Source organism: Choloepus didactylus, chromosome X, assembly GCF_015220235.1.
Source record: "Choloepus didactylus isolate mChoDid1 chromosome X, mChoDid1.pri, whole genome shotgun sequence".
Classification (NCBI taxonomy): domain Eukaryota; kingdom Metazoa; phylum Chordata; class Mammalia; order Pilosa; family Megalonychidae; genus Choloepus; species Choloepus didactylus.
Genome location: NC_051334.1, coordinates 114,934,583 through 114,954,917, shown reverse-complemented (window position 1 = coordinate 114,954,917; position 20,335 = coordinate 114,934,583). Strand labels below are relative to the sequence as shown.

The 20,335-nt window shown below is 40.3% G+C and overlaps 1 protein-coding gene across 1 annotated transcript in view; it reads left to right on the top strand.

The window, feature by feature from the left end:
- The window catches only part of IL1RAPL2 (interleukin 1 receptor accessory protein like 2), a 789,386-nt gene that overhangs the window by 30,592 nt on the left and 738,459 nt on the right, over positions 1-20,335 (top strand). Inside the window, exon 2 of the mRNA XM_037822409.1 lies at positions 9,786-10,059. Within this exon, the coding sequence (XP_037678337.1) occupies positions 9,786-10,059 (274 nt within the window). The remainder of the gene's footprint in view (positions 1-9,785; positions 10,060-20,335) is intronic.

The following is a 20,335-nucleotide window of genomic DNA, read 5'->3' as shown; positions in this document are numbered from 1 at the left end:
ATTTTTTTTTATTTCTTTAATGAAACAAATCTCCTGTAAGCAAATTAGGGGAAAATGTTAACATTGTTAATCCTGGGATTTTGTGATATTCTTTTTAGTTCTCTGTTACTTTGAAATTAAGAAAAAGATTAAAATAAAAAGATTGTCAGGGGGAGAGTTTCCAGTTGAGCACATGTGCAGCTCAGTCTTCTTGATTTCACTCTTCTTGACTTCAACAGCCTTTGGATAATCCGTTCTAGTGGTGCTGGGTTAGAGCTTGTTTAGTTTCACTTTTCTTTTCTTTTAGGAGTAGAAACTGATTTTGCCAAGGTCGTGTATCTAGTTAATGAGGCAGAGATGGAATGAGAACTCAGGTTGTTCTGATCCCCAGTCAGCTCTATGCACATTCCATGTTGCCATGCCACCTTCTTATATGGCCTCGGCATTGGAGTCCAGAATGATGACCCCAAGGAACTGACAGGTTCTCAGTCAATCCAGAATGATTTCATTCTCATCATGATTCTCTACTTACTAAGGCAGAAAAGTGGATTCAGACATTTTAGAAAAGATTTTCAAAAATCCAAAGGTTAACCTCCAACTAATGTGAAAATTAATCAAAGTAGTCCACTCCACTAGCACTCAATTATTTGAGGTCTCAAGGGATGAGTATATGTAAATCTATATTCAATAAGACCTACTAAATGTCTAGTCAGAGAGAGGAGATGGAAAAAAAAAAAAGAAAGGAAAAGAAAAACACAAACAGTCTCTGAATTTGATGAATGGGCAAACTGATATGGCAGGCAAGAAAATCAGGACTCTACTTCTAACTTGACATGTGATATGAAGGAGCTGAGTGGGCAAGGGCCAGCACCATATCTGCTCGCTGACAAGGAGGTCTAGGGAAGGACAGGGAGGGATGAAGTCAACCTGTCAAGAAAAGGGAGTTTCTCTTGGTGAGTGTTAGGCAGCCACTTTGATAGGGTAGGGTCTGGTGTGGAAGGGCTTGGGCAATTTTTACTTAGCAGGGAATAGTGAGTTTTGGAACAGGGAGTGGTGGAGTTTATTTTGTTATTACTGTTTCTCATGCCTTTAGATAATGGAAAAGTGGCAGTTATTTATTATTAATATGAACACATTTTATACATTGGGGTCTATCCCCTAACCTTCCTGTCAGAGTTTACACATATCATGGGGGGTGGGCAGTGGGGAGTAGCAAGAAGTGTCTTAATGTGTCTGACAAAAGCAAACAACTTTGGATCCTCAGTGGATTTGTTTGGGAAACAATTACACACGTGATTTAATCCCACAAAGATTTAATGAGTGCCTACTATGTGCAAAGCACTCGTGCTTATCCTAGGGATAAAAAGTAAATAAGATACCCATCTAACTGAGAAGGGCATGTGTAGACAAATAAACAAGTATTGAGAGCACCACAGGGGAAAGAAGTCATATAGAACAGTGAAGTATGATTTCATAAGAAGTGGCATTTGAAGCTGGGTCTTGGAGGATGAGAAGGATTTCAATATACAGGCACAGAGGCAAAGAGTATTCTAGTGGAAAGAACCAGAAGAGCAAAGACAGACAAGTACATGGAAGGTTTAGGGAAGGGTGAGTGCTTGGCTGAAGTGTAGAATAAGCAAAGAGGAGTTGCTGGAGGCGGGAAAGATAAGTAGTTATGGATGAGCCACAGGAGGTAGGCTCAGGGATTTACATAAAGGGAGCCACTGAAGGTTTTGACCAGTAAAGGGACAAGGCCATATACTAGAGAAAGATCACTTTGTTAGCAGTTTAAAGGACAGAATGGCATGGAAAGGTTGGAAGATCATTTAGAAAGCATATTATAATAGTCCAAGCAAGATATTAGCAAGGCCTATCATTGAGGTTGGAGAGGAAAGGGAAGATTTGAGTAAATGTTGAGAAATGTCAAGACATGATATCTTATAGCAGGTGTAGTCAGGAAGTCAGTGTGAAGGGAAAATCAAGATTCAGGGCTGCCTCCAAAGTTTTTGGTTTGGATGACTGTGAACATGGGAGGTGGGGCAAATTTGGCAGGAGAGAGGTCATAAGCTTAACCACCAAGCATCCTAGATTTGAGGGAACTGCAGAAAGCCTGCTAGTGGGGTTGGCCGACAGTGCTGATACCCTGTCTCCCACAAGCAGATCGCCACTGCTGCCTTATTAATATTAGTGCATCGGAGAAGAGCTCTTGGCTAGAGGCTAATTCCCAAGGAGGCTCATCAGACTTCAGGTAATCAGAAGTTGAGGAGTTGGTTGAAATGCCTCAGATGGCTTCACCTCCAAGATGTAACTGAGGCTCATTCATAAAGATTGGAAGAATGATCTTGATAAAGGATAGCATAGATCCAGTAATGAAAGGGAAATGAGGATGTTTGCCAGCCCATTATTTTTTTTTTTCTTTTTTTTTTATTAAATTCAGTTTTATTGAAATACATTCACACACCATACAATCATCCATGATATACAATCCACTGTCCACAGTATGATAACATAGTTATGCGTTCATCACCACAATCTATCTCTGAACATTTTCCTTACATCAGAAAGAACCAGAACAAGAATAAAAAATAAAAGTGAAAAAAGAACACCCAAATCATCCCCCCATCCCACCCCATTTGTCCTTTAGTTTTTATCCCCATTCCTCCACTCATCCATACACTAGATAAAGGGGGTGTGATCCACAAGGTCTTCACAATCACACTGTCACCCCTTGTAATCTACATTATTATATAATTGTCTTCAGGAGTCCAGACTGCTGGGTTGGAGTTTGGTAGTTTCAGGTATTTACTTCTAGCTATTCCAATACATTAAAGCCTAAGAGGTGTTATCTATATAGTGCATAAGAATGTCCACCAGAGTGACCTCTCGACTCCATTTGGAATCTCTCAGCCACTGAAACTATTTCGTCTCATTTTGCATCCCCCTTTTGGTCAAGAAGATACTCTCAGTCCCACGATGCCAGGTCCACATTCATCCCCGGAAGTCATACTCTGCGTTGCCAGGGAGATTTACACCCCTGGGAGTCAGGTCCCACGTAGGGGGGAGGGCAGCGAGTTCGCCTGTCGAGATGGCTCAGTTAGAGAGAGAGAGGGCCACATCTGAGCAACAAAGAGGTACTCAGGGGGAGACTCTTAGGCACCTTTACATACAAGTTTAGACTCTCCTTTGTGGTAATGAGCTTCATAAGGGCAAGTCCCATGCTCGAGGGCTCAGCACATCAAATCGCCAGTCCCAATGTTTGTGACAACATCAACACCAGTCCAGGTGAGGATGTCCAACACATCCGCACCTTCCCCCAGATCCTCGGGGCTGGGGAGGGGGAGGCTGTAAATATATTTTTTATTATCTGCCCAAATTACTCTAGGATGTGTCACTATTTCACTCCAGCCTATACTAACCTACCATATCTCACTTCCTATTCAAAGTTCATGCAATTGTGGTGTTTGAACAAATCGACTGTAGAGTTGTACCGTTTAGAAAATTTAGATCCTGTACCAAATAGATATCTATTCCCTTGGTCTCATATGAAAGTTGAAGTTTTAAAACACAATCAGTTTCAACCTTTACCCTTTGGCCTGGCTTGCCCTGGTCTTAACCAGACCTGCTTCATTCATATCACTAATTGAAGGCTGGGCTCTTTTTCAGCTTTTTTTTTTTTTTTTTGACAGTGTGCCAGCCCATTATTAAATGTAATAACTAGGTTGAAATGAGATGAAAGAGTTCATTTAGGCAAAACTTTCCCATTGAAGAATAGTAGGGGGTAAAAGTATAAAAGGGAAGTGTATAATCCAATTCATAAAAAATGTAAAAATGCTTTTAAAAAGTCTGAATAATCATTCATTGTGTTTATAGAGCTGGAATGGGGAATCTTCTTTACATTAACATACACTGATACATAGATGAAATCAATTAGGGGCCCCTATAAATAAAAAGAAATACATCTTTGGGTGTGTGTGTGGGGAGGGGGGCTGAGAGAAATAGAAGGCATTCAACTCCCCCGTTAAAAAATTAAGAAGAGGGAGCATAAAATTTTGTCCAATGTGTATCACACATAATAAGTACAAATTTTAAGATAAGCACACAACTGTATTCTGTGATTATAATGTTAGGAATTGGGTGATCTTTAGATATTTAATTTTAAATAAATTCATATGGGTGAGATAAAATGTATTCAAGGTTTACATCTGAACTTCAGAGGGTAAATCAAATATATGAATTATTAAAAATTCATTACTGTGTAATTCATAGATAAATAATTGTCATATATTTTTGGATGAGTGTTACTACCACAAAGGTTATTATTTGGGGATATAATATCACTCAGTTGTAAAAGTTGACTCTACTGGACCAGCATGAGCTCTGTGTAATATGTATGTGAGTTTGAACAGAACCAAGCAAATTTTAATCTTTTATGGCTCATGAACTGGGACAAGGAGCATAGGAAGCAGTACATAGAACACACAGTGATTAAGAGCATGGGTTCTGAAGGCTAACTCACCCAGTTTGGTGTCTGAACTCTGTCATTACAACCTGAGTGACCTTGAGCAAGCTCTCTGAGCTTTTATTTTCTTGTCAGTAAATTTTTATTTTCTTAAATTCTCTGAGCTTTTATTTTCTTGTCAGTAAAGTGGGAATAACAAGAGTCCCTACTTCCCAGAGTTGTTATAAGAGAATGGAATGAGAAAAATGCATGCAAAGCACCTAGCACAGTGCCTAGCTGTTTTGCCAGTTGCTGCTGCTGCTGTTGCAACTTCCTGGGTCAAGATATCCACCTCGTGTGTATCTTGTGCAGTTCCCCAGTTTGCATACGATCTTATCTGTGTGCTCAACTTTTGGCCCTCTCTATCACCCACAATTGGTGTGATGCCATCAGTGGACAGTGATCCCTCCCCAGCAAACAGTAGTTGATAGATAGCATATGCTTAGTTTCACAGATTAGGCAGCGAAAACTTAAGTGCTGCACAAAAACTTGGACAGCCCGCCCTCTCGTGGTGATCTGATGAATTGCCCCCAACAATTGCCCTTTTGATTCACAAATAGGACACTAGGGTGTACAAATGAACAGGATATAGTTGATAAAGGTATAAAAAAAATTACCAGGTTTAATAAATAAATTTATTAGTCACAAACACATAATATACAAGTATGGTATACATCCCTGGCATAGGATGTAAGTTGCAATGAACAATATCAAGATACCTGGAGCTTGCATATTTTCTCATGTGCTAATTAGCTATTTTTCCTAACAGGGGATTTCCGATTTGGGGGAAAAAAAAACAGATCTGGCAATTCTAGACACAGTCATATATCCTATACCCTAATGAAAGTTGTAATTTACATGGCCATTAGAGTCTGTAACTGTACTGCACCCAATATTCTTTTTTCCCTAAAATAATATAATCATTATTGTTCATAATGACATCTTATTCTCTTATAGGGATTTATAAACATTTCACAGGGCACAGGGCTTTATGTTGCTTTATTTTCACAGCAGGTAGGTGTGGCAGGATTTGCCCTCCCTGTTGTACTGAGGAAAAAGTGGAGGCTTATTTATAAAGAGACTGAATGGCTTTGCTTGGGTCTCCCAGGGAAATTTCTAGAGGACCACACTAGTGTTTTTTTATTTTTTTTAACCCCTAGGAAGCTCCTGGCAAAATAAATTGCATGGACGCTGGAATATCCCTTAATATGCTTTATATACTTCTTTTTTTTTTTTTTATCTTCATAACAAACTCTCTAAGTATACACTTGTTCTGCAGATTGGAATGAAAATGATTAAAATAGAGAACTGGATTTTAAAAGAGTGGCTTCCTTCACTCCATTATAATTGGGATATTTCAGATATTAAAGCATTTCTGTCAACAAGACTAAGCCAAGAGTAATAATTTTTTGAGCCTTACAGAAATCTAAATCAGGAAAGTAGAGATGAAACTCTAAAGAAACACAATTGTTCTTTTAAATACTTGAATTGCTATTCATAAAACTAAAGAGTGAACACAGAATGGATAACTTAGAAATAGGTATTTTCTAACAGAGTAACAAGAATGTTTATAATGACATTGATTGTGAAGCAGAGGATAGACACACTCATTTCTAGTTTTGAAGGGTTTATTCTGTAAAAAGTTTCAATCCTACTGCAGAATTTCACCTTTTTTGGAGGAAAAATCATCTTCCTTCCTGGAGTGCCTCCATTTACACTTGTGGCTGGTTAGTAAAATCCAGTTATCAGCCCACCTGTGGGAGAAGACAATCTGTCAAAAACACATTTTTCTCAGGAGCCTTGTAGGGTTCTGCTTACACATGTGCCATTGGAGTTGTGAAGAGAATAGGACTGGATTGCTTGTGGGTTTGAGGCCTGTGCTAAAGAGGTCAAGCTTGCAGTTTGGCTCCCTCTGTGGACTATGTAGATCCACTAATGTCTCCAATCTGGTCATAGATGGCACCCTTGTCAAAACTGCAACACATATTTATTTGTTCAGCCACTTGCCAAATATGTACAGAGTGTCAACAACATGCAAGGGGCTCTTTAATTGTGGCATGTTATTGCAAACTCCTTCTTGTGCCAGAAATGTGACTCACGCTCATAACTTCTGATGGCACCATGTTTGATTCCTGGAGTGGCCCTTGGTAAATTGTATGTGACCTTTCACTTCATCCTGCCTTTTCATGACCTCTCCCACCTTTCAGCACTTCCCACTTAACCTCAAGAAGTTTGATTACCTTAACCTTTATGCTGCCTTCCTATCTGATTTTCCAGGCCTCTTACCTCAGTCCATCCTTCTTAGCTGCTTCACTAGTCCCACATCAAAAAATAAATTCACTATATGCTGTTTTATACTCCCTTGCCCCACTCTTGGTTTGTTTTGCTAGAAATTCAATAAAAAAAAATTGTACAAACCTGTTGGAATCTAATAGTGTCCTAATGTTCTCTAGATATAAGGCTAAAATACCTTAATTCATGGGAATTAATTTCTTCTGGTGAAAGTTTAGTGTAGAAAAAATATGGTGGCAGGTGAGCCTTCATGGATTCCCGATATCATACCCTTTGTCTATTTTATGGGAAAATTCCCTGAGGTGTCTTGAGCTACCTTATGCTATAACCTTATCCTGTGAATTCTAAGGGAAAAAATAAAGAGGATAGCATTTAGAAATAGTTTTACCCATTATTGCATTTCTCTCCTCTTTGCATTGATTATAACTAAATACTTCCTCTCTACTACCTAAAGCAAGGAAACAGAAGAAAAGTGGCCATGAATCTATTAAATCAAATACATATTACTCAGTACTTCAAAGGAAACATTCTCAGTGTACTCTCAAGGTCACTATGATAAAGCTAATGGTAATAGCACTTAAATGCCTTAAACTGCCATTGAACATGATTGTTGTGACTCAGGAACAGATATTTTGATTATCTTCAACACCAACCATAACCATCACTAATAGGCCAAGCCAGCCTGCTAATGTTGTAAAGGTGTAGATCATGCAAAGATCGTTTAGAGGAGGTAACTAAAGTGATTTAGGGAGCAAATTGAAAAAAAATTTTTTTTTCTGTCAGATAGGGAATTATGGTGGTTGAGATTACTTTGCCAAGCCAAATTTGTTAATTTGAAAACATTTGCTATGCATCTTATGATTAGGGTAAACAAAAAAAGGAATGTTAAAGAGTTTTGTTTATTTATATGAACTTTAAAAATGAAGTTATCAGAAAAATATATATTTTAAAATGTTAATAAATTAACAAAAGAAGGGTTTATATAAAATTAATTTAAAGATGATAAAATGTTAAAGATTAAAATTGCACTTAATCCAGAGATATATCATGAGTAATTTCTCATAACCCAGAAAGTTCAGCTAATGAGGATTCCCCCACCCCATGTTCTTGACAGTTATGAGAGGGACAAATGACAGGTGAACAAGCCAATACCAATGAGTGAATAAAAAAGACCCTGAAGAGATAGCCAGTGATCAGTCCGTATTTAGTCCATTCCACTGTACCTTCTTGGCTTTAACAGAGAAAACTGGTAATCAAATTCCATAGTGATAAATCTGGTGCCCTCTGAATCTTCAAAAAAAAGTTCAAATGCCCTTCAGTATAAATTTAAAAGAAGTTTGTTTGTTTCCAATAAATACGTCACATACTATAAGAAGATTTGAGACAGCTTATAAAAGTCCATATCCAGCAGGGCAGTGAAAAACAAAGTCAGAAAAAGAGATCAGAAACCATGGAGTTCAAAAAAACTTTCTTGGGTTGTAGATACCTTGAAGATCCAATAAAGAGCTGTGGAAAATTGCCACCCCCACCCCTCCAAAAAGTGTGCCTATGCAAATAGGCACAGTGTTTTGCCAACAAGCATGAAGTCTATCCAGACACCCTCTCCTGTGTATCTTTGAACCCCATGTCAATAACCCCTCAAATAGAAAAAGTAAAATGCCTAGGTAAGATAATTATTACTCTTAGGCATTGCATTTAGCTCTGAACTTCCTGCCAACTGAGGTTAAAAGATAAACACACTAGGTTACAGGGTTCTCGAGGTCTAAAAAAAAAGGCAGATCAGTTCAAGAATTCATAAGAGAAACATATAATTTTTAAAATGGCAATCTTTATAAATATTATAAAAGGGTTATTTTATAAAGGGTAATCAAGTGATATAAAGGGATATAGCATAATTTGATGAAACTCTTTGAAATTAAGCAATTGGAGGGAGAATATCTATGCTAATTATATTGACTAGAGTATTAGTCACAGGGCCTCATTTCCAAACCTTTGAAAAAGAGGGAGTTTATTGTATATGTCTTTTTTATGGTAGATTTACCCACCTAATAATATTTGATTAAAGCTGACAGTATAATATATTCCTGTGAGTGCACACCAGCTGAACAGGAAGGCAGGCCTAAGTGTATAAGGAGAAATCAACCTGTGCTTAATTATGTGCTATTAATAGGTCATAACATGGAAAACTGGCATGTAGATAATAATGAATGATCATCTGGATGTATGCTGCTTCCAACCCAGACATTTACTTTCTCAAAGGCAAATAAATGACACAGTTTCCAGTCACTATCATAGGCAAAGACAGTATAGGGTGGGGGTTATACTCTCTAGAATCAGACTAGAGACTGATTATTTTCACTACTTATTAGCTGTGTGACCTTGGACAAAGTTACTTAACTTCTCTGAGTCTTATTTACCTTGTCTTTAAAATAGGAATAATGAAAGAATCAATATCAGAGCTGCCCCTAGTCTGTGCAGCAGCCCCAGGCAAATATTTGTTTTGCGAGGTTCCTGTCTATAAACAACTTAAATCACCTAAAATCAGCACCTTAGCATCATCCTGGCAGTACAATCTCACACAATCTTGGGAAGGAAATACTACACAGCTAGTGGGATCCACTCTACAGAAAACTCTCCCGGAAAAGGGACCTGACCATGGGGGCCCTAGAACAATTCCATAGGTGTGAGTGCTGGAGTTCCTTGGAGCATCTGGCCAATCCTAAGTAGGAGGTAGTGTAGAGGATTGGAAAACATCCCAAAGGCACAGGACCAAGGCAAGGTTCCTGCTTGCCCAGGCCAAAGAAGAGTACTGGTCTATCTCATAGGATCACTGGTAATATTGAATGAGGTAATCTATGCAAAGTGCTTATCAGTGCCTGGTTCATAATAAACGCATCAATCTCAGACCTACCCCTAGTCTGCGCAGGGGTGAGTACACCTTGGCAATAATTGCTGCTCTTACCATTATTATCAACAATGTTCACTGCATCTCATGCCTTGTCTGGTTTTCTTTCAGTGGATGGCTGCATTGATTGGTCAGTGGATCTCAAGACATACATGGCTTTGGCAGGTGAACCAGTTCGAGTGAAATGTGCCCTTTTCTACAGTTATATTCGCACCAACTACAGCATGGCCCAGAGCACTGGGCTCAGGCTCATGTGGTACAAAAACAAAGGTGATCTGGAAGAGCCCATCATCTTTTCAGAGGTCAGAATGAGCAAAGAGGAAGATTCAATATGGTTTCACTCAGCTGAAGCACAAGACAGTGGATTCTATACTTGTGTATTAAGGTGAGTGCTCTGGAAATATTTCTCAATCACATAGCTGGTAGTCTTTTGATTGGGATACAGTCTGTAGAGGTGTGCTATATGTCATAACAGTGAATGTATTCTTGAAAGGTTGCAGTGCATGTGGAGCTTCAGTAAATTCAATTCTGATATTTATTGGAACCACATAGCAAATTCTTACCAGATTTCCTAAAGTAAATCTCCCATTTATTGCCTGTTCTCATTTAATTTAGAAAATCTTATAATTCATTTCTCCTGCAACACATCCTTGTCCCCAGGGCTTATACTAACAATTGTTTTGCATAGAACCTTTTAGCTCAATGTTCTTGATAACTGCCCATGAAAATGACCAAAAAATATAGGCCAAAGTCTAGACTGTCTTATTAATGGAAAATAGCTTCAAATGCTGCTGGAAAATCTTGAGCATATGAGCTGCTGGTGAAATCCTTCATAGAATTTTCAGTATGCATTTGAGTTCACTGTGTCTAGCAATTCAACATGGAGCCCTATAAATACATGGTCATCCTGGGTACTATACTGGGAAGATATCACAGATATAATTCCTGTTTTCAAGATTTTTATAGTGAAAAGTAATCTATTTTATCCATAGGGATTCCATAACATATCCTCCCCTCCTCTACCCCCATGCTAGGGTCTAGGATTTAGCGTCTCCAATAGAGACTGCATTAGGTATTGAAGTAGGTAGCTGAGATGACTTTTAAACCACCTTTCAGTGCTGTCAGTTTGTGAGTCTTTGATCTTCCTTACCAGAGACTTGCACTCTACCGTTTGATTTTAAATTCTTGGAAATGTAGACCCTTCCTATTTTTGTCTCCTATGGACTTTGTCTGATGCCAAAGCTATGCCACCTCTTCACCAAAAGCACTTGGAAGTCCCTTTCGTTGTTCAAAAGTCCAGGAGAACAAGGCAGTATATAAATAGAGAGCCTTCTTGATGCTTTAAGAATTACTTTTCGGGGGAGATGTTGGAGAAGGGGCAAAGAGTGAGTATAGTCTCTGTTTACGGTGGACAAAACCCCCAGGATCTTAGCAAAAGCAACAATCATTTTCATCATACTGCTAAGCAATATTTTTTCCTACTTGGGCAAATTCTTGGCAAAATTGGGAAATGGGTATCATTCAGCTTCAATAACTGACACTATATTCTTTAGGGTCCTGCTACTCTGCTACTCTTTCCCTGACCACCTCCTCTCTATCCTTCTCCCTCATTAAAACCTGCCAATCTAAAATATATCTCTTTCTCTTTCCACACTAGTTGCTTTTTAAAAAATAAACTTTTAAATTTAGAACAGTTTTGGATTTACAGAATTATTGCAAAGATAATACAGAGAGTTCCTGTATACCCCCCACACAAGGTCCTATATTATTAACATCTTATGTCGGTATGATACATTCATTAGAATTAATGAACCTATATTGGTAAATTATTATTAAGTAAAATAAAATCCATAATTTATTCAGATTTACTCATTTTTTTCTCTAATATCCATTTCTAGAACAGAAATTGTTCTAGAACAGAAACTCAATCCCATTACATTGAGTTATCATGTCTCCTTGGGCTCCTTTTGGCTATAGCAGTTTCTCAGACTTTCCAGTTTTGTTTTGTTTTGTTTTTGATGACCTTGACAGTTTGAGGTGCACTGGTCAAGGATTTTGTAGAATGTTACTCAATTGGGATTTTTCATATGTTTTTCTTATGGTTAGACTGGGGTAATGTGTTTTTTGGAGGACAACCACAGAGGTAGAATGCCATTCTCATTACATTGTATTAAGGATACATGCTATTGACATGACTTACCACTGTAACTGGAGAAGAGTATTAGAAACCAAGATCTGAGTGCTAGATGTGCTTGTTGCTACTGTTGTGTCATTGCTTCTAGGCCTTCTCAGCTGCCATCTATGTGTTCCAAACAAAGCCTTGCACTAATTTCATACACAAGTCCACAGATGGTGCAGGAGTACTCTGGGGGTATCAGAACTTGTCAATGCACCTGAAATCCTTTCCTGTAGGTGGCTCTCTTTTACAAGTACACACTTGCTTGTAACTATTATAGATGCCATCTGAGTTAGTTGTTCTCAACTCACACCTACCTCAGCGGAAGAGAAAGGGATAGCATTTTACTTAGCAGAGGCCTAGATTCAAGCATAACTGGAAAAATCTCTTTTATTAATGTAGCAGGCCCTAGGAAGTGTTTGGGACTGATAGGAGTGGGTGGAACTTGTGAATATGACCCCTCCTGTGTGCTTTAGTAAAGAAAAGAATTTGGGAACCTCCATCCTAAATGAAGCAACCAGTTTTTTGTTAATCCTGAGGTATAGAAACTTCTTCCAAATAGGCATAAATAAAATACCTAACATTTGATTGTAAATAATAAATCTGTTTATAGATCTAGCAGTTACCGCTGATTCCAAATATGTGCTTGGTGAGAAATTAAATCCATATAGGTGATTTTATGGAATTGCCAAGAAAGTGACATTTATAGTGAAAATGGCCCTTAATTTGACAGTGTACATTTACCTACAATCCCCAGTTTTATCCACTTTCAGGTAATCATGGACAAGTTTTCTATGCTTTATTACCTCATTAAAATTACTCTATTGATTTCAGTGTGTTGAAAAATGAAGATATGAAATAATTGGTAATACTCACCCCTTTGAATCATAGAAAGAAAAATTTACTGTTTGTGACCTTTCAACAGCCAATTACTCATTTTTTGTATTTTTCTCTGGCCAGTCTCAAGAATGATTAGTTGAATTTCGTAGCTTGTTAATGGGTTAGTAATAGAGAAATGGTGATCATATGGTAAGTCATATTTTAAGAGGCAGTGACAATCCAAAAATTGCTGTTCCCCCATCTCCCCACTCCAGTCTTTTCAGTGGAGGCACTTAGCAGGATAAAAATGAGAGTAATCTTAATTGACAAAATTCCCATATCCCTTTCTCAACAAGTTGAGAGGTGACTTAGGCTGTGGATGAAGACAGATATATTTATATAATCCTTAATTTAATCAACAGAGTGAAAATAATGATAAAATATAGTTGAACATGTGTAGAAACCTACGTGTGTGGGGATAACCATGGACAACTACAGAGAACTAGTTATAGGTTCAAAAACATTATGACCATTTACTTCTGCAATGAGGTAAATGAATTGCTCAAAATCCGAATTCTTTACAAACCCTGTCTAAGGGATTCCTTAGTTTATTTACCTGGCCTTGAGGCATGGATAGGCTATTTACTTTGCTCTTAATCGTATTTGAACGGATATGGTTATTCCAGCAAAACAACATCAATAGAAAAGTTGAGCAGGGCGTGTGGGGAAGAGATTTGAAACAAGAAATGTAGAATGTTGTTAGTTATTGAATCTGTATGATGCATATATGAGGGTTCATTATATTGTTCTTTCTATATTTCTCTATCTGAAATTTCCCATAATGCATAAAAATAAAAATTGAAAAGTATGTATATAGCACTTTGTCTGATTTTAATTACTTTTAAATGATTCTGACCTATGAATGCCTACACAGCTATTAATATACAGGCAAGTTTTTATATTTCAATCAACAAACATTTATTGAGCATTGTACCATATTGCAAGTAAACCTGTGTACTTAGGAAGAAAAGTGATTGCCTTACTCTACCTAAGACACTAAGAAACAGCTTTTACCATTGTCCATTCTCCTACCCTTCCGTGGTTACCGAGAAATTTTCAAGGGCAGTGAACATTTCTCATAATTCAATTCCAACTTAACTATTAATCCTTGAAAACTTAAGTGTCAACAAGTCAGTTGCCTGGGTAGCAATTTCCAGGAGAGCAGATAATTTCTTCTAGGAAAAATGAGAATCTTAAACTTATAGAATTAACTGACCTCAGAAAAGATCAAGATTGTACAGTAGGGTCTTGAGACAGCAGCAATGACCTCTCTGGCCTGTGTAGGCTAAAATGTGTTACAATTAGTTTTTTTTTTCCACTTATTTTCAGTCATGAGCAGGAGGAAGGCTTTCTAATTCGAAGATATATTTTTCAGCTTCCAAGATGATATTCTAAACATGCTATTATTGTTTATAAAATTACAGCTAAGTGAAAATAGCAAAAAAGTGTCTATTGCAATTTATTTTCATTTCATTAACAGTGAATTAGATGTGTTCTATGTTTAGAAATATAACCATACTGTTGCACAGTAGCTATGTAATTCTCAGCAATATAACCCTTCTATTGTACAATACCTTTGTAATTTCAGCTGTATTCATTCACTTTGTTTATTGGAGGAAAACAGATGTTTACAGCCTAGTCAGTTATCAGGATAACCTGCTTTGTAAGAATTAATGGATCATAGCTGATAACCATAAAACAAGAACTGATTTCAGATAAACACTGATGAGCTGGTTAACACTAGTGTTCATACGTAATTTTTAGTTTCATTCCTTGTATCATTGCACAATCTTCTATGACTTTCTGCTTTATGGTTATTTTGCTCATAATCAAGGTTTTAACCTATTGCAGGAGTTGAAAACATGAAATCTTTGCACAGGCTAAGTGGGTAATGTAATGAGTGTGGGCAGGCTACCTGAAATATTTTGGAATCTTAGAGGCCATGGTAAACACCCACTATAATCTCATTTTCATGCATTCTAATCTCTTGTCACCACTTCCTATTTTTTTCAGCTCCTTGTTTCTATACCCCAACTCCAATAATTTTGACCCCATCAATACTTGCAGCTCATTGGTCATACATTCTTTTTTCACTGTCTCTTGCTTTCTTCAAACCTAAGATAGTTTAAATTCTGTGATCAATTATCTTAATCATATACACCCCCTCCAACTGATCACCCGGACCAAATCCAGCCAATTGCATTCTCTCACTGTGGAAGCACGCCCCTTGATGAATCATCAGTCAGCTGCAGTCAATTGACTGATGATCCGACAAACCAACCAGCCTCAAATAGCCTCACAGGAATCGTCAGGCCAGTGCCCGCTTGACCAGACAGCTAGGCCACCTAGCCAAGTTGACACATGAACCCAACCATCACAGTCCACCCCTTGTCAACTTGGCAGTCGTACACATCACCTAAAACCATATCTTCAAAATGAACGTTACAGCTTATGCCATATGATAAGGGGATAAAACAGAGAAGAAAGCAAAAATATTTTCTTCACAGACAAATACAAACATAATCATCACAAAACGAGGAGGAAATATTCATATCATCATAGTCCTCGTTTCTGTAACTGGTCACGTGGCCGTAGTTCATATTTATCACGACCTTCTTCCACTACCCATTCCATGTTCCCTTTACCCTCAGCAAGCACTTCAGCTGGCCGTGGTTCTTTGCCTGGTGGGGTGACCCAAACCTTCATTCCTGAAGTTTCTTGGCCATTGGTAGTCCTGCCTGGATTGGGTTGTTGCAGTTTTCCATTGACTTGAATCACGGGGCATGGTAGTACTAAGAGACGCCCCAGGGGATCTCCTGTATGCCAGGAAAACTCTTCTTTACTTCCATTGTGTAGTTGCAGTGCTATTTCCCCTTGATAGTCAGGATCAATCACCCCAGCCAGTACAGTAATCCCCTTACTTGCCTGTTGATTCAGAGGCATAAGAAGCCCAAAGTGGCCAGGTGGCAGCCTTAACTTCCAGTTCAATGGGATTATTGTTGTGTTTCCTGGTGGAAGCACTCCTCCTTTTGGAACCAAGACCTGTAGACCAGCAGAGCTTAAACTTGCAGGGACAGGAAGCAAAAATTTCCCTAGTGGATCATTAGGAGTGATAGTGAGTGGTGCTACTCCTGTTTCCACCCCTTGATTCCTGGACCCATGAATCCTGGCTATGGGAGAAACAGCACCATAGAGTGGACGCTGATTCAGAGCATACACAGCCTCCTGGAGAACACTGCCCCAGCCCTGCAAGGTATTGCCACCTAGTTGGCGCCGTAATTGAGTCTTCAATAGTCCATTCCACCGTTCTATCAACCCAGCTGCTTCTGGATGATGGGGCACATGGTAAGACCAGAGAATTCCATGAGCATGTGCCCATCCCCTCACTTCATTTGCTGTGAAGTGGGTTCCTTGGTCCGAAGCAATGCTGTGTGGAATACCATGACGGTGGATGAGGCATTCTGTAAGTCCACGTATTGTAGTTTTGGCAGAAGCATGTCGTGCAGGGAAGGCAAACCCATATCCGGAGTATGTGTCTATTCCAGTAAGAACAAATCGCTGCCCTTTCCATGATGGAAGTGGTCCGATGTAATCAACCTGCCACCAGGTAGCAGGCTGATCACCCCGAGGAATGGTGCCATATCGGGGACTGAGTGTGGGTCTCTGCTGCTGGCAAATTGGACACTCAGCAGTGGCTGTGGCCAGGTCAGCCTTGGTGAGTGGAAGTCCATGTTGCTGAGCCCATGCATAACCTCCATCCCTACCACCATGACCACTTTGTTCATGAGCCCATTGGGCAATGACAGGAGTTGCTGGGGAAAGAGGCTGATTGGTATCCACCAAACGGGTCATTTTATCCACTTGGTTATTAAAACCTTCTTCTGCTGAAGTCACCCTCTGGTGAGCATTCACATGGGACACAAATATCTTCATGTTGTTTGCCCACTCAGAAAGGTCTATCCACATACCCCTTCCCCAGACTTCTTTGTCACCAGTCTTCCAATCATGTTCCTTCCAAGTCCCTGACCATCCAGCCAAACCATTAGCAACAGCCCAGGAATCAGTATACAGATGCACCTCTGGCCAGTTCTCTTTCCAAGCAAAGTGAACAACCAGGTGCACTGCTCGAAGTTCTGCCCACTGGGAGGATTTCCCCTCACCACTGTCCTTCAGGGATATCCCAGAAAGGGGCTGCAGTGCTGCAGCTGTCCACTTTCGGGTGGTACCTGCATATCGTGCAGAACCATCTGTAAACCAGGCCCGAGTCTTCTCTTCCTCAGTCAACTGACTGTAAGGAACTCCCCAAGATGCCATAGCTGTGGGCTGGGCAAGAAAAGGTAAGGTGGAAGGAGTGGGGGCCATGGGCATTTGGGCCACTTCCTCATGTAACTTACTTGTACCTTCAGGACCTGCTCGAGCTCTATCTCGTATATACCATTTCCATTTTATGATGGAGTGCTGCTGTGCACGCCCAACTTTATGGCTTGGTGGGTCAGATAACACCCAGCTCATGATAGGTAACTCAGGTCTCATGGTAACTTGGTGGCCCATGGTTAAGCGTTCTGTCTCTACTAAGGCCCAGTAGCAGGCCAACAGTTGTTTCTCAAATGGAGAGTAGTTGTCTGCAGAGGATGGTAAAGCTTTACTCCAAAATCCTAAGGGCCTGCGTTGTGATTCTCCTATAGGAGCCTGCCAAAGGCTCCAAACAGCATCTCTATTTGCCACTGACACTTCCAGCACCATTGGATCAGCTGGATCATATGGTCCAAGTGGCAGAGCAGCTTGCACAGCAGCCTGGACCTGTTGCAGAGCCTCATCTTGCTCCGGTCCCCACTCAAAACTAGAAGCTTTTCTAGTCACTCGGTAAATGGGCCGGAGTAGCACACCTAAATGAGGAATATGTTGTCTCCAAAACCCAAAGAGGCCAACTAAACGTTGTGCCTCTTTTTTGGTTGTAGGAGGGGCCAGATGCAGCAGCTTATCCTTCACCTTAGAAGGAATATCTCGACAGGCCCCACACCACTGAACACCTAGAAATTTTACTGAGGTGGAAGGGCCTTGTATTTTTGTTGGATTTATCTCCCATCCTCTGCCACGCAAATACCTTACCAACAAATCTAGAGTAGTTGCTACTTCTTGCTCACTAGGTCCAATCAACATGATATCATCAATATAATGGACCAGTGTGATGTCTTGTGGGAGGGAGAAATGATCAAGATCCCTGCGGACAATATTATGACATAGGGCTGGAGAGTTGATATAACCCTGAGGTAGCACGGTGAATGTAAACTGCTGGCCTTGCCAGCTAAATGCAAACTGTTTCTGGTGGTCCTTGCTGACAGCAATTGAGAAAAAAGCATTTGCCAGATCAATAGCTGCATACCAGGTACCAGGGGATGTGTTGATTTGCTCAAGCAATGATACCACATCTGGGACAGCAGCTGCAATTGGAGTCACCACCTGGTTAAGCTTACGATAATCCACAGTCATCCTCCAAGACCCATCTGTTTTCTGCACAGGCCAAATAGGAGAGTTGAATGGGGATGTGGTGGGAATCACCACCCCTGCATCCTTCAAGTCCTTAAGAGTGGCATTAATCTCTGCAATCCCTCCAGGAATCCGGTATTGCTTCTGGTTCACTACTTTGCTAGGCAGAGGCAGCTCTAGTGGCTTCCACTTGGCCTTTCCCACCATAATAGCCCTCACTCCAGGAGTCAGGGAACCAATGTGAGGATTCTGCCAGTTGCTGAGTATGTCTATTCCAATTATGCATTCCGGCACTGGGGAAATAACCACAGAATGGGTCCGGGGACCCACTGGACCCACTGTGAGACGGACCTGGGCTAAAACTCCATCAATCATCTGACCTCCATAAGCCCCAACTCTGACTGGTGGACCAGAGTGACGTTTTGGGTCTCCGGGAATTAATGTCACTTCTGACCCAGTGTCTAATAATCCACGAAATATCTGATCATTTCCTTTTCCCCAATGCACAGTCACCCTGGTAAAAGGCCGTAGGTCCCCCTGGGGAAGGCTGGGAGGAAGATTAACAGTGTAAATTTTTGGCAGTGTGACAGGGTCCTTCTCCAAGGGTACCCGGCCTTCCCTTCATTCAAGAGGCTCTGGATCTGTAAACTGTCTCAAGTCTGGGAATTGATTAAGGGGCCGTGACTCTCTGTTTTTGTAATTCAAGGGAGATTTTTGTTCACGTGGCCTAGAATTCTTCTGCTTATATAGTTCAAACAAGAATTTAGTCGATTGCCCATCTATTTTACTACTTGGTACTCCATGATCCACTAGCCAACGCCATAAGTCTCTGCGAGTCATATTATTTTGATTGCTACTTTGAGCCTGTTTTACATTATGGTAGCCCTGTCCACCTTGTCTGTGGCGATTAACTGCAGCCACTTGGCTTCTGCTGACTCGGGACCCGATTATCCCCATTGTGTTTAAGGATTCCAGCTCAGTGACAGCAGTTCCTACAGTAATATCTGACCTACAGAGAAGGGCGACTACAGAGCTCTTCAGGGATGATGGAGCTAGTTTCACAAATTTATTCCTTACAGTCCTGGTAAAAGGTGTGTCCTCTGGACATTCCAGGGCTGTGTGAGCAGGTTTTCCATGATAAATCCACTCTAACATTCCAATCTCTCTAAGCCTTTGAATCCCCTCCTCCACATTATACCAGGGCAGTTCTGGCATTTCAACTTCTGGTAATGCCGGCCACCTTTTGATCCATGTTTCAGCCAGCCACCCAAACAAACTGTTAACACCCTTTCTAACCCCTCGAGCTACAACATTGAATGCAGAATCTCTGCTTAGTGGGCCCATATCAGTAAATTCAGCCTGATCCAACCTTATATTCCTTCCACCATTATCCCACACTCTCAATATCCATTCCCACACATATTCCCCTGGTTTCTGTCTGTATAAGTTGGAAAACTCATACAGTTCTTTTGGAGTATAGCGTACTTCCTCATGGGTCACACTTTGTACCTCACCCTTTGGGGCTTGTTGGGACTTGAGCCTAGTTATAGGTCTTGAAGCAAAAACTGGTGGTGGGGGTGGGTCATGAAAAGAGTTAGAATTATCTCTCAAGCCATTCACCTCAGGGCACTCTGTTGCATTTTCATCTCTTAAAACAGGATTAGTCTCTCCAGAGGAAAGAGTGAGGGCTGCTTCCTCAGGGGAGGTGATTACAAGATTAGCAGGCATTGAAGGGTCAATCTCCTTAGGTAGGAGTTGCGTGGCAGGCTCCTTAGGGCAGACTGGAGGCAGAGAAGCTGTTTCCCCAGGACAGCCCTCTACAGGTAAATCTAACAATGACCCAGCAGAATCCAGGGTTCCAATGTCCTCACTGTCATTATTATCAATCCATATGTCTCCATCCCAAGTTTCTGGGTCCCATTCTTTTCCAATCAATGCCTTTACTTTAACAGCAGACACCCTGAGAGGTTGAGATTTTAGTTTACGCTGTAAATGTGCTACTCGCACAATAAGAGACTGCGTCTGATTTTCAGAAACCTCCAGTCTGCGGGCACAGGAAATAAGATTTTCTTTCAGGGCACAGATGGAACTCTTTACATCTGTCATACGGCATTCAAGT